Below are 14,309 nucleotides of genomic sequence, written 5' to 3' on the forward strand. Positions count from 1 at the left end.
GAAGGAGTAAATCTGTACGTACAGCTGCTGGAAGTAGGAGCAGATATGGTACACCGGGCGCCGGGCCAGGTTTACTATGAGGCGTGCCCCCCTTAGTGAATTTGGCTGGGGGAAAGGGGGCGGGGACAAATTTAAGACTTCCCGCCGGTCTTCATAAATCGCCCCTGTCACTAGGAATTACAATAACATACACGTGAATTATTCTGTGTTACAGACGGTGATGGCCCAAGACGTAACATCTATGTGGAGATCTCCATCGCTATGAATTTCTCTGTATCTTTAGAGAACCCATCATCTCCACAGTATCAGAGTCTCTATACCGTAATGATAAACGTGGTAAGTATGACGATGTCCGCACCTCCATGATGCTCGACGGTAATCGTAGAACCAGGGAAATGTGGATGGAAGCTCCTCGTAACCTCTAATGACCCCTTATCGATGGAGGGTCATACTCCCTCATTGTAAGGTCTGTGACCAATGGGAAAACTGACTGATTAGTACAATGAGCATAGGCGGCCATGATCCTAACCGGCCATTCTCCAGTGCTGTGCTATAACTATCATAAGGTAAGAAGCTTTGTCATGGGGGCATGGATTAGAGAAGATGGCTGAAGGGACATGTTCACACAGCTGTATAGGCAGATATGATGTCACTGTCCTGTGACCTAGAATAAAACCCTTGTCCCCCCGATAATAATGGGATGTGGCTGTATTCGTGGCTGAATGCTCTTACTCCGCTCTGTTTCCTTTACAGCTGGAAGTGGTTTTCAGACGAGCGGCCCCCGATTACTTCATCAAGGTGGTCATCCACGGCTTCAGGTAAAGCGACAGCCATATACTGTCACTGGGGAGATGGAGCAAACACTGTGCAGAGGACCAGTTACCATAGCAACCAATCAGATCCCAGGTCCTATAGCAACCAAATTCCAGTGCCCATAGCAACCAAGCAGACTCCAGTGCCCATAGCCATCCAACAGATTCCAGTGCCCATAGCAACCAAACAGATTTCAGTGCCCATAGAAACCAGATTCCAGTGCCCATAGCAACCAGATTTCAGTGACCATAGCAACCAGATTCTAGTGCCAGTAACAACAAAGCAGATTCCAGTGCCCATAGCAACCAGCCAGATTCCAGTGCCCATAGCAACAAGATTCCAGTGCCAGTAACAACCAAGCAGATTCCAGTGCCCATAGCAACTAAACAGATTCCAGTGCCCATACTAACCAGATTCCTGTACCCATAGTAACCAGATTCCAGTGCCCATAGCAACCAAACAGATCCCAGTGCCCATAGCAACCAGATTCCTGTACCCATAGCAACCAACCAGATTAAGCCTTTATTTTCCAGAAGCTACAGTATTTTAACAATGAAAGCTGCTGGGCATGGAATCAGACTGGTTGCTATGGTAACTGCTCCTCTGCCCAAGGTTTGACATCTTGCCCTAATATCTCTGCTTTTAGTGACTTTGTCATTTATGTGGATTTCTAGAGTTTTCTACTTTTTTTCTACTTCTGCTGGACTCCAGATCTGAACATCGCCTAATCTTCTCCTTTTGCCTATGAGAATGTATTATCCTGTATTCCCTCCAGGTCAATATAAGGATTATTCCGTATAACCACCCTGCCCTCAGCTGGATCCCTATAGGGACGTAAGACTTTTATACACCCAATGCCACATGTATGCCCATGTAAGATCGGAGGCAGATGGATAGATGGTATGGGTCTCCAGAAATCTATGAGTGTCTCAGTCCAGTGGTCCATACTGGAGAACAGGCCTTAGTCCAGTGGTCTATACTGGAGAACAGGCCTTAGTCCAGTGGTCTATACTGGAGAACAGGCCTTAGTCCAGTGGTCTATACTGGAGGAACAGGCCTTAGTCCAGTGTTCTATACTGGAGGAACAGGGCTCAGTCCAGTGGTCTATACTGAAGAACAGGCCTCAGTCCAGTGGTCTATACTGGAGGTACAGGCCTCAGTCCAGTGGTCTATACTGGAGAACAGGCCTCAGTCCAGTGGTCTATACTGGAGAACAGGCCTTAGTCCAGTGGTCTATACTGGAGAACAGGCCTCAGTGTATTGGTCTATACTGGAGGAACAGGCCTAAGTCCTGTTGTCTATACTGGAGGAACAGGCCTCAGTCCAGTGGTCTATACTGGAGGAACAGGCCTCAGTCCAGTAGTCTATGCTGGAGGAACACGCCTTAGTCCAGTGGTCTATACTGGAGGAACAGGCCCCAGTGTATTGGTCTATACTGGAGGAAAAGGCCTTAGTCCAGTGGTCTATACTGGAGGAACAGACCTAAGTCCAGTGGTCTATACTGGAGGAACAGGCCTTAGTCCAGTGTTCTATATTCAAGGAACTGGCCTCAGTCCAGTGTTCTATACTGGAGAACAGGCCTCAGTCCAGTGGTCTATACTGGAGAACAGGCCTCAGTCCAGTGGTCTATAATGGAGAACAGGCCTAAGGCCAGTGTTCTATACGGAAGAATAGGCCTTAGTCCAGTGTTCTATACTGAAGGAACAGGCCTCAGTCCATTGGTCTATACTGGAGAAACAGGCCTTAGTCTAATAGTCTATGCTGGAGGAACAAGCCTTAGTCCAGTGGTCTATACTGGAGGAACAGGCCTCAGTGTATTGGTCTATACTGGAGGAACAGGCCTAAGTCCAGTGGTCTATACTGTAGGAACAGACCTAAGTCCAGTGGTCTATACTGGAGGAACAGGCCTTAGTCCAGTGTTCTATACTCAAGGAACAGGCCTCAGTCCATTGGTCTATACTGGAGGAACAGGCCTTAGTCTAATAGTCTATGCTGGAGGAACAAGCCTTAGTCCAGTGGTCTATACTGGAGGAACAGGCCTCAGTGTATTGGTCTATACTGGAGGAACAGGCCTAAGTCCAGTGGTCTATACTGTGGGAACAGACCTAAGTCCAGTGGTCTATACTGGACGAACAGGCCTTAGTCCAGTGTTCTATGCTGGAGGAACAGGCCTTAGTGCAGTGTTCTATACTCAAGGAACTGGCCTCAGTCCAGTGTTCTATACTGGAGAACAGGCCTCAGTCCAGTGGTCTATACTGAAGAACAGGCCTCAGTCCAGTGGTCTATACTGAAGAACAGGCCTTAGTCCAGTGGTCTATACTGAAGAACAGACCTTAGTCCAGTGTTCTATACTGGAGGAACAGGCCTAAGTCCGGTGGTCTATACTGGAGGAATAGGCCCCAGTCCAATAGTCTATGCTGGAGGAACAAGCCTCAGTCCACTCGTCTATACTGGAGGAACAGGCCTAAGTCTAGTGGTCTATACTGGAGGAACAGGCCTAAGTCCAGTGGTCTATATTGGAGGAACAGGCCTAAGTCCAGTGGTCTATACTGGAGCAACAGGCCTCAGTCCAATGGTCTATAATAGAGGAAAAGGCCTTAGTACAGTGTTCTATACTGGAGGAACAGGCCTCAGTCCAGTGGTCTATACTGGAAAACAGGCCTCAGTCCAGTGGTCTATACTGGAGAACAGGCCTTAGTCCAGTGGTCTATACTGAAGAACAGGCCTCAGTCCAGTGGTCTATGCGGGAGAACAGGCCTTAGTCCAGTGGTCTATTCTGGAGAATAGGCCTCAGTGTATTGGTCTATACTGGAGGAACAGGCCTAAGTCCTGTGGTCTATACTGGAGGAACATGCCTCAGTCCAGTAGTCTATGCTGGAGGAACAAGCCTTAGTCCAGTGGTCTATGCTGAAGGAACAGGCCTCAGTCCAGTGGTCTATACTGGAGGAACAGACCTAACTCCAGTGGTCTATACTGGAGGAACAGGCCTTAGTCCTGTGTTCTATACTCAAGGAACTGGCCTCAGTCCAGTTTTCTATACTGGAGAACAGGCCTCAGTCCAGTGGTCTATACTGGAGAGCAGGCCTTAGTCCAGTGGTCTATACTGAAGAACAGGCCTTAGTCCAGTGTTCTATACTGGAGGAACAGGCCTTAGTCCAGTGGTCTATACTGGAGGAACAGGCCTCAGTGTATTGGTCTATACTGGGGGAACAGGCCTAAGTCCAGTGGTCTATACTGGAGGAATAGGCCTTAGTCCAGTGGTATATACTGGAGAACAGGCCTAAGTCCAGTAGTCTATACTGGAGAACAGGCCTTATTCCAGTGGTCTATACTGGAGGAACAGGCCTAATCCCAGTGGTCTATACTGGAGGAATAGGCCCCAGTCCAGTAGTCTATGCTGGAGGAACAAGCATCAGTCCAGTGGTCTATACTAGAGGAACAGGCCTCAGTCTAGTGGTCTACACTGGAGAGCAGGCCTAAGTCCAGTGGTGTATACTGGAGGAACAGGCCTAAGTCCAGTGGTCTATACTGGAGAACAGGCCTTAGTCCAGTGGTCTATACTGGAGGAATAGGCCCCAGTCCAGTAGTCTATGCTGGAGGAACAAGCCTCGGTCCAGTGGTCTATACTGGAGGAACAGGCCTCATTCTAGTGGTCTACACTGGAGAGCAGGCCTAAGTCCAGTGGTGTATACTGGAGGAACAGGCCTAAGTCCAGTGGTCTATACTGGAGCAACAGACCTAAGTCCAGTGGTCTATACTGGAGAGCAGGCCTCAGTCTAGTGGTCTATACTGGAGGTACAGGCCTCAGTCCAGTGGTCTATAGTGGAGAACAGGCCTCAGTCCAGTGGTCTATATTGGAGGAATAGGCCCCAGTCCAGTAGTCTATGCTGGAGGAACAGGCTTAGTCTAGTGGTCTATACTGGAGGAACAGGCCTAAGTCCAGTGGTCTATACTGGAGGTACAGGCCTCAGTCCAGTGGTCTATATTGGAGAACAGGCCTCAGTCCAGTGGTTTATAGTGGAAAACAGGCCCCAGTCCAGTGGTCTATACTGGAGAACAGCCCTTAGTCCAGTGGTCTATACTGAAGAACAGGCCTCAGTCCAGTGGTCTATGCGGGAGAACAGGCCTCAGTGTATTGGTCTATACTGGAGGAACAGGCCTAAGTCCTGTGGTCTATACTGGAGGAACAGGTCTAAGTCCAGTGGTCTATACTGGAGGAATAGGCCTCAGTCCAGTAGTCTATGCTAGAGGAACAAGCCTTAGTCCAGTGGTCTATACTGGAGGAACAGGCCTCAGTGTATTGGTCTATACTGGAGGAACAGGCCTAAGTCCAGTGGTCTATTCTGGAGGAACAGGCCTTAGTCCAGTGGTCTATACTGGAGAAAAGGCCTTAGTCCAGTGGTCTATACTGGAGGAACAGGCCTTAGTCCAGTGGTCTATACTGGAGAAAAGGCCTTAATCCAGTGGTTTATACTGAAGGACAGGCCTAAGTCCAGTGGTCCATACTGGAGGAATAGGCCTCAGTCCAGTAGTCTATGCTGGAGGAACAAGCCTTAGTCAAGTGGTCTATACTGGAGGAACAGGCCCCAGTGTATTGGTCTATACTGGAGGAACAGGCCTAAGTCCAGTGGTCTATACTGGAGGAACAGGCCTTAGTCCAGTGGTCTATACTGAAGAACAGGCCTTAGTCCAGTGGTCTATACTTAAGAACAGGCCTTAGTCCAGTGTTCTATACTGGAGAACAGGCCTCAGTCCAGTGGTCTATACTGGAGAACAGGCCTTAGTCTAGTGTTCTATACTGGAAAAGAAGGCCTTAGTCCAGTGTTCTATACTCGAGGAACAGGCCTCAGTCCAGTGGTCTATACTGGAGAACAGGACATAGTCCAGTGGTCTATACTGGAGGACAGGCCTCAGTCCAGTGGTCTATACTGGAGGAACAGGCCTAAGTCCAGTGGTCTATACTAGAGGAACAGGCCTCAGTCTAGTGGTCTATACTGGAGGAACAGGCCTAAGTCCAGTGGTCTATACTGGAGGAACAGGCCTAAGTCCAGTGGTCTATACTGGAGCAACAGACCTAAGTCCAGTGGTCTATACTGGAGAACAGGCCTCAGTCTAGTGGTCTATACTAGAGGTACAGGCCTCAGTCCAGTGGTCTATAGTGGAGAACAGGCCTCAGTCCAGTGGTCTATACTGGAGAACAGGCCTTAGTCCAGTGGTCTATACTGGAGAACAGGCCTAAGTCCAGTGGTCTATTCGGGAGAACAGGCCTTAGTCCAGTGGTCTATACTGGAGAACAGGCCTCAGTGTATTGGTCTATTCTGGAGGAACAAGCCTTAGTCCAGTGTTCTATACTGGAGGAACAGGCCTCAGTCTAGTGGTCTATACTAGAGGTACAGGCCTCAGTCCAGTGGTCTATACTGGAGAACAGGCCTTAGTCCAGTGGTCTATACTGTAGAAAAGGCCTTAGTCCAGTGGTCTATACTGAAGAACAGGCCTTAGTCCAGTGGTCTATACTGGAGAAAAGGCCTTAGTCCAGTGGTCTATACTGAAGAACAGGCCTTAGTCCAGTGGTCTAAACTGGAGGAACAGGCCTTAGTCCAGTGGTCTATATTGGAGAACAGGCCTCAGTCCAGTGGTCTATACTGGAGGAACAGGCCTCAGTCCAGTGGTCTATATTGGAGAACAGGCCTCAGTCCAGTGGACTATACTGGAAGAACAGGCCTCAGTCCAGTGGTCTATATTGGAGAACAGGCCTCAGTCCAGTGGTCTATACTGAAGAACAGGCCTAAGTCCAGTGGTCTATACTGGAGAACAGGCCTCAGTGTATTGGTCTATACTGGAGGAACAGGCCTAAGTCCAGTGGTCTATACTGGAGGAACAGGCCTCAGTCCAGTGGTCTATACTGGAGAACAGGCCTCAGTGTATTGGTCTATATTGGAGGTACAGGCCTCAGTCCAGTGGTCTATACTGAAGAACAGGCCTCAGTCCAGTGGTCTATACTGGAGAACAGGCCTCAGTGTATTGGTCTATATTGGAGAACAGGCCTCAGTCCAGTGGTCTATATTGGAGAACAGGCCTCAGTCCAGTGGTCTATACTGGAGAACAGGCCTCAGTCCAGTGGTCAGGCCTTGGTCATTATCACACCATCTGCTTTTTCTGCTGATAACATAGGAGTTTATACTTTTTTTCTGTTTTACAGGGCAGGGAGTGTTATTGTGAACAGCACCGCGACCTACGCTTATCCCAACAACCAGACCGGAATCAACTTCATAAACAACGATCTGCCGTCTGTGGTGAACAGTTCTCTGGAACAGTCACTACCACAACTCTCAGCCACGCTGAAGGCGAACGTCTCTATTAAAACACTACAGGAGGAATCACCGAGTATAACTAGTAAGTTTCTTCCTCTCTGCATTATGGCGGGCTAGGTGGTGACTGCGGTAAAGTGACGGTCCATCTGTATGAGGCTGTAGAGGACTATCCACCGATCCCATCCCATGCTGGGACTCCATCAATCGGGGAACGGACCTGAGCCGCAGGTTCTTTAACCCACAAGGTGCCGATGTCTCTAGCGGAATGGTGGTCACTGCAGAATTTCCTGCTGGATTTGGTGGGATAATATAAATATGCTGTAAGATGATTTGTTGAGGATTTTTCTGCTGATTACCCCAATAACTCAGGCACCAGGTTTGTGCAGGCCTCTCATCCATCCACTGTGCACAATCACCACCACTAATGCTACAAACACTGCTGCTCTCCACACTGTGAGGTTGAGGACCTGCGGGTCATGTGATCAGGTCCTTCATCCCTCTCTCTGTGCAGGTCCTGCTCCATCTCCTGTGTGTTCTGATGTTCATCCCCTCCCCCTGCACTGCAGTGATCAGGCTGAACATTAGAACACCAGGCCCCTCACCCTCTCTGGGCCCCTAGAGGCGCTGTGGGCCCCGGCACTTGCCCGGGTAAGCCCTGTGCTGAAGCCCTGGCCCTGATCTACAGCACAGTCTGCAATGGAAGGTTCTAGAACCATTATTAGAGTATATGATTACCTAGGAATGAAAGCAAATAGAATGGTGGGGGGCACAGCTAATGTACATATAACTAATAGGTTGGGGTGCCAACAGCTGGTCCTAAACAACAATAGCCAACTCCTGATGAAGTTATGGGGACATAACGGAACGCGTGGGGTTTAGGTGACTGTATACCAGGGCGGACTTGTCATTAATGCTGACTATGGAGGATATTGGGCACTTAGTATACCATTGGCTATTTATATACTTGTGGATATTTTCCTTCAGATATTGCCTACTATACAGTTATGTGTCTTTTTTTTGCACTTATGTTATTATGTATTGACAGGTTTTATGATTATGGTGTTGATGTCACTTTTACCTGGTATACTTTAATGTTGCCCTTTATATTGTGGGGGTACATGAGGATTTGTGGTGGCTCCTTTTTGGCCACCATTTTAATTACTTTTAATGTTCTTTTGTTGTGAGTGTATTAATAAAGATTTGCTGATTTGTATAGGATTTATGGGAGTGCAACTTTTTATACCTAGGGATGAAAGACTCCGGTATCATATAAGGGGGATTGGGGGAGTAGGATCACTGGTTTTAAGGACACTGATGACCTATCCTCATGATTGATCATCGATGTTTGATGACTGGTGTTTTGGGGACCCCAACGATTAGCAGAATGAAGGGGCGACATTTATAGAACAGCCGCTGGAATAGCTGAGTTGCTCTGTATCATAGAGTGTGTGGGTGGCTGTCAGCAGTACCACCACTCTGCAGGGAGCTCAGGAAGAGCACAGGATAACTGACAGGCCTCTCTGCAGAATCTCTGATGATGTATCTGTCCATATATGGTAACTGTCCGTACATGGACTGTTACATCATCGGGGGGATTCCTCCTGGAGCGGGTACATAGCCCAGTGTTTGCCTTTACAGCAGAAACGTGGAATGAGCCCTCTTTGGGTAGCAGTAGAGCACCATGGGACTGGCCACAGGCTGATGCTTCTATCACTTATCTGCTTTCATTACTAGTAACACTAAGCTGCATCTCTTACATTGTACAGAGGTCGAGCAGATGAAGCATTACGTCAACTGTTCTCTGGACTTCAATGGCTACACGGTAACATGTAACAGTATGTACTGCTACTGCACCGGGCCGTGCTTCAATACCCCCAACTACTGCCATTATAACGGGGACTGCTACAATGCCGCAAATGGCTCCATCTGCAGGTAAGTACCACGTGCAGTCACAGTACACTTACCTTATGTGTATCGTAGAGGAAAGAAATGGAGGGAACAGCAGAGGAGACAAGGAGATCACAGGAGGCAAGGAGATCAGAGGAGGCAAGGAGATCACAGGAGGCAAGGAGATCACAGGAGGCAAGGAGACCAGAGGAAACAAGGAGATTAGAGGAGGCAAGGAGATCACAGGAGGCAAGGAGATTAGAGGAGGCAAGGAGATCAGAGGAGGCAAGGAGATCACAGGAGGCAAGGAGACCAGAGGAGGCAAGGAGATTAGAGGAGGCAAGGAGATCACAGGAGGCAAGGAGATCACAGGAGGCAAGGAGATCAGAGGAGGCAAGGAGACCAGAGGAGGCAAGGAGATCACAGGAGGCAAGGAGACCAGAGGAGGCAAGGAGATCACAGGAGGCAAGGAGACCAGAGGAGGCAAGGAGATCACAGGAGGCAAGGAGATCACAGGAGACAAGGAGACCAGAGGAGACAAGGAGACCAGAGGAGACAAGGAGATCAGAGGAGGCAAGGAGACCAGAGGAGGCAAGGAGATCAGAGGAGGCAAGGAGATCACAGGAGACAAGGAGACCAGAGGAGACAAGGAGACCAGAGGAGACAAGGAGATCACAGGAGGCAAGGAGATCACAGGAGGCAAGGAGACCAGAGCAAACAAGGAGATTAGAGGAGGCAAGGAGATCACAGGAGAAAAGGAGATCAGAGGAGGCAAGGAGATCACAGGAGACAAGGAGACCAGAGGAGACAAGGAGACCAGAGGAGACAAGGAGATCACAGGAGGCAAGGAGATCACAGGAGGCAAGGAGACCAGAGGAAACAAGGAGATTAGAGGAGGCAAGGAGATCAGAGGAGGCAAGGAGATCACAGGACGCAAGGAGACCAGAGGAGGCAAGGAGATCACAGGAGGCAAGGAGACCAGAGGAGGCAAGGAGACCAGAGGAGACAAGAAGATCAGAGGAGGCAAGGAGACCAGAGGAGGCAAGGAGATCAGAGGAGGCAAGGAGATCACAGGAGGCAAGGAGACCAGAGGAGGCAAGGAGACCAGAGGAGACAAGGAGATCAGAGGAGACAAGAAGATCAGAGGAGGCAACGAGATCAGAGGAGACAAGGAGACCAGAGGAGGCAAGGAGACCAGAGGAGGCAAGGAGACCAGAGGAGACAAGGAGATCAGAGGAGACAAGGAGATCAGATGAGACAAGGGGATCAGAGGAGACAAGGAGATCAGAGGAGGCAAGGAGATCAGAGGAGGCAAGGAGATCACAGGAGGCAAGGAGACCAGAGGAGGCAAGGAGACCAGAGGAGGCAAGGAGATCACAGGAGGCAAGGAGATCACAGGAGGCAAGGAGATAAGAGGAGGCAAGGAGATAAGAGGAGGCAAGGAGATCAGAGGAGGCAAGGAGATCAGAGGAGACAAGGAGACCAGAGGAGGCAAGGAGATCACAGGAGGCAAGGAGATCACAGGAGGCAAGGAGACCAGAGGAGACAAGGAGATCAGAGGAGGCAAGGAGATCAGAGGAGGCAAGGAGATCACAGGAGGCAAGGAGACCAGAGGAAACAAGGAGATTAGAGGAGGCAAGGAGATAAGAGGAGGCAAGGAGATCAGAGGAGGCAAGGAGATCAGAGGAGGCAAGGAGATCACAGGAGGCAAGGAGACCAGAGGAGACAAGGAGATCAGAGGAGGCAAGGAGATCAGAGGAGGCAAGGAGATCAGAGGAGGCAAGGAGATCAGAGGAGGTGATGAGATCAGAGGAGGCAAGGAGATCAGAGGAGGCAAAGAGATCACAGGAGGCAAGGAGACCAGAGGAGACAAGGAGATCACAGGAGGCAAGGAGACCAGAGGAGACAAGGAGATTAGAGGAGGCAAGGAGATCACAGGAGGCAAGGAGATCACAGGAGGCAAGGAGATCAGAGGAGGCAAGGAGACCAGAGGAGGCAAGGAGATCACAGGAGGCAAGGAGACCAGAGGAAACAAGGAGATTAGAGGAGGCAAGGCGATAACAGGAGGCAAGGAGATCACAGGAGGCAAGGAGACCAGAGGAGGCAAGGAGATCAGAGGAGGCAAGGAGATCAGAGGAGGCAAGGAGACCAGAGGAGGCAAGGAGATCACAGGAGGCAAGGAGATCACAGGAGACAAGGAGACCAGAGGAGACAAGGAGACCAGAGGAGGCAAGGAGACCAGAGGAGACAAGGAGACCAGAGGAGACAAGGAGATCACAGGAGGCAAGGAGATCACAGGAGGCAAGGAGACCAGAGGAAACAAGGAGATCACAGGAGGCAAGGAGACCAGAGGAGACAAGGAGATTAGAGGAGGCAAGGAGATCACAGGAGGCAAGGAGATCAGAGGAGGCAAGGAGATCAGAGGAGGCAAGGAGACCAGAGGAGGCAAGGAGATCACAGGAGGCAAGGAGACCAGAGGAAACAAGGAGATTAGAGGAGGCAAGGCGATCACAGGAGGCAAGGAGATCACAGGAGGCAAGGAGATCACAGGAGGCAAGGAGACCAGAGGAGGCAAGGAGATCAGAGGAGGCAAGGAGATCAGAGGAGGCAAGGAGACCAGAGGAGGCAAGGAGATCACAGGAGGCAAGGAGATCACAGGAGACAAGGAGACCAGAGGAGACAAGGAGACCAGAGGAGGCAAGGAGACCAGAGAAGACAAGGAGACCAGAGGAGACAAGGAGATCACAGGAGGCAAGGAGATCACAGGAGGCAAGGAGACCAGAGGAAACAAGGAGATTAGAGGAGGCAAGGAGATCACAGGAGGCAAGGAGACCAGAGGAGGCAAGGAGACCAGAGGAGACAAGGAGATCAAAGGAGGCAAGGAGACCAGAGGAGACAAGGAGATCACAGGAGGCAAGGAGACCAGAGGAGACAAGGAGATTAGAGGAGGCAAGGAGATCAGAGGAGGCAAGGAGATCACAGGAGGCAAAGAGACCAAGGGAGGCAAGGAGATCAGAGGAGGCAAGGAGACCAGAGGAGGCAAGGAGATCACAGGAGGCAAGGAGACCAGAGGAAACAAGGAGATTAGAGGAGGCAAGGAGATCACAGGAGGCAAGGAGATCACAGGAGGCAAGGAGATCAGAGGAGGCAAGGAGACCAGAGGAGGCAAGGAGATCACAGGAGGCAAGGAGATCACAGGAGACAAGGAGACCAGAGGAGACAAGGAGACCAGAGGAGGCAAGGAGACCAGAAGAGACAAGGAGATCACAGGAGGCAAGGAGATCAGAGGAGGCAAGGAGATCACAGGAGGCAAGGAGACCAGAGGAGACAAGGAGATTAGAGGAGGCAAGGAGATCACAGGACGCAAGGAGACCAGAGGAGGCAAGGAGATCACAGGAGGCAAGGAGACCAGAGTAGGCAAGGAGACCAGAGGAGACAAGGAGATCAGAGGAGGCAAGGAGACCAGAGGAGGCAAGGAGATCAGAGGAGGCAAGGAGATCACAGGAAGCAAGGAGACCAGAGGAGGCAAGGAGACCAGAGGAGACAAGGAGATTAGAGGAGGCAAGGAGACCAGAGGAGACAAGGAGATCAGAGGAGGCAAGGAGATCACAGGAGGCAAGGAGACCAGAGGAGGCAAGGAGACCAGAGGAGACAAGGAGATCAGAGGAGGCAAGGAGATCAGAGGAGGCAAGGAGATCACAGGAGGCAAGGAGACCAGAGGAGACAAGGAGATCAGAGGAGACAAGGAGATCAGAGGAGACAAGGGGATCAGAGGAGACAAGGAGATCAGAGGAAGCAAGGAGATAAGAGGAGGCAAGGAGATCACAGGAGGCAAGGAGACCAGAGGAGGCAAGGAGACCAGAGGAGGCAAGGAGATAAGAGGAGGCAAGGAGATAAGAGGAGGCAAGGAGATAAGAGGAGGCAAGGAGATCAGAGGAGACAAGGAGATCAGAGGAGGCAAGGAGATCAGAGGAGGCAAGGAGATCACAGGAGGCAAGGAGATCACAGGAGGCAAGGAGACCAGAGGAGACAAGGAGATCAGAGGAGGCAAGGAGATCAGAGGAGGTGATGAGATCAGAGGAGGCAAGGAGATCAGAGGAGGCAAGGAGATCAGAAGAGGTGATGAGGTCAGAGGAGACGATTATAGGAGGTAACGAGATCAGAGGAAGTGATGGGATCAGAGGAGGCAACAAGATCAATGGAGACAAGGAGATCAGAGGAGGTGATGAGATCAGAGGAGTCAACAAGATCAGAGGAAGCAATGAGATCAGAGGAGGTGATGAGATCAGAGGAGGTGATGAGATCAGAGGAAGTGATGAGATCAGATGAGACAAGGAGATCAGAGGAGGCAATATGATCAGAGGAGGTGATGAGGTCAGAGGAGACAACAAGATCAGAGGAGGTGATGAGATCAGAGGAGGCAACAAGATCAGAGGAGGTGATGAGGTCAGAGGAGACAACAAGATCAGAGAAGGTGATGAGATCAGAGGAGGCAACAAGATCAGAGGAAGCGATAAGATCAGAGGAGTCAAAGAGGTCAGAGGAGGGGATGTGATCAGAGGAGGTGATGTGATCAGAGGAGGTGATGACATCAGAGGAGGTGATAAGATCAGAAGAGGTGATGAGACTAGAGGAGGCAACGAGATCAGAGGAGGCAACAAGATCAGAGGAGTCAAAGAGAGCAGAGGAGGTGATGAGATCAGAGGAGGCAACAAGATCAGAGGAAGCAAGGAGATCAGAGGAGGTGATCAGGTCAGAGGAGGTGATGAGATCAGAGGAGTCAAAGACATCATAGGAGGGGATGTAATCAGAGGAGGTGATGACATTAGAGGAGGTGATGACATCAGAGGAGGCAACGAGATCAGAGCAGGCAATGAGATCAGAGAAGGCAATGAGATCAGAGGAGGCAACAAGATCAGAGAAGGCAATGAGATCAGAGGAGGCAACAAGATCAGAGAAGGCAATGAGATCAGAGAAGGCAATGAGATCAGAGGAGGCAACAAGATCAGAGAAGGCAATGAGATCAGAGGAGGCAACAAGATCAGAGAAGGCAATGAGATCAGAGAAGGCAATGAGATCAGAGGAGGTGATGAGATCAGAGGAGGCAACAAGACCAGAGAAGGCAATGAGATCAGAGGAGGTGATGAGATCAGAGGAGGCAACAAGACTAGAGGAGGTGATGAGATCAGAAGAGGTGATGAGACTAAAGGAGGCAACGAGATCAGAGCAGGCAACAAGATCAGAGGAGGGGATGTGATCAGAGGAGGCGATGAGATCCGAGGAGGTGATGAGATCAGA

At 50.3% G+C, this 14,309-nt stretch overlaps 1 protein-coding gene across 1 annotated transcript in view; it reads left to right on the forward strand.

Moving 5' to 3' along the window:
- Nucleotides 1-14,309, forward strand: part of LOC138769904 (serine-rich adhesin for platelets-like) — a 79,010-nt gene that overhangs the window by 44,267 nt on the left and 20,434 nt on the right. The window contains exons 7-10 of the mRNA XM_069948638.1: nt 215-336; nt 754-818; nt 7,013-7,206; nt 8,891-9,056. Coding sequence (XP_069804739.1) covers nt 215-336; nt 754-818; nt 7,013-7,206; nt 8,891-9,056 — 547 coding nt within the window. The remainder of the gene's footprint in view (nt 1-214; nt 337-753; nt 819-7,012; nt 7,207-8,890; nt 9,057-14,309) is intronic.

Source organism: Dendropsophus ebraccatus, chromosome 12, assembly GCF_027789765.1.
Source record: "Dendropsophus ebraccatus isolate aDenEbr1 chromosome 12, aDenEbr1.pat, whole genome shotgun sequence".
Lineage (NCBI taxonomy): Eukaryota > Metazoa > Chordata > Amphibia > Anura > Hylidae > Dendropsophus > Dendropsophus ebraccatus.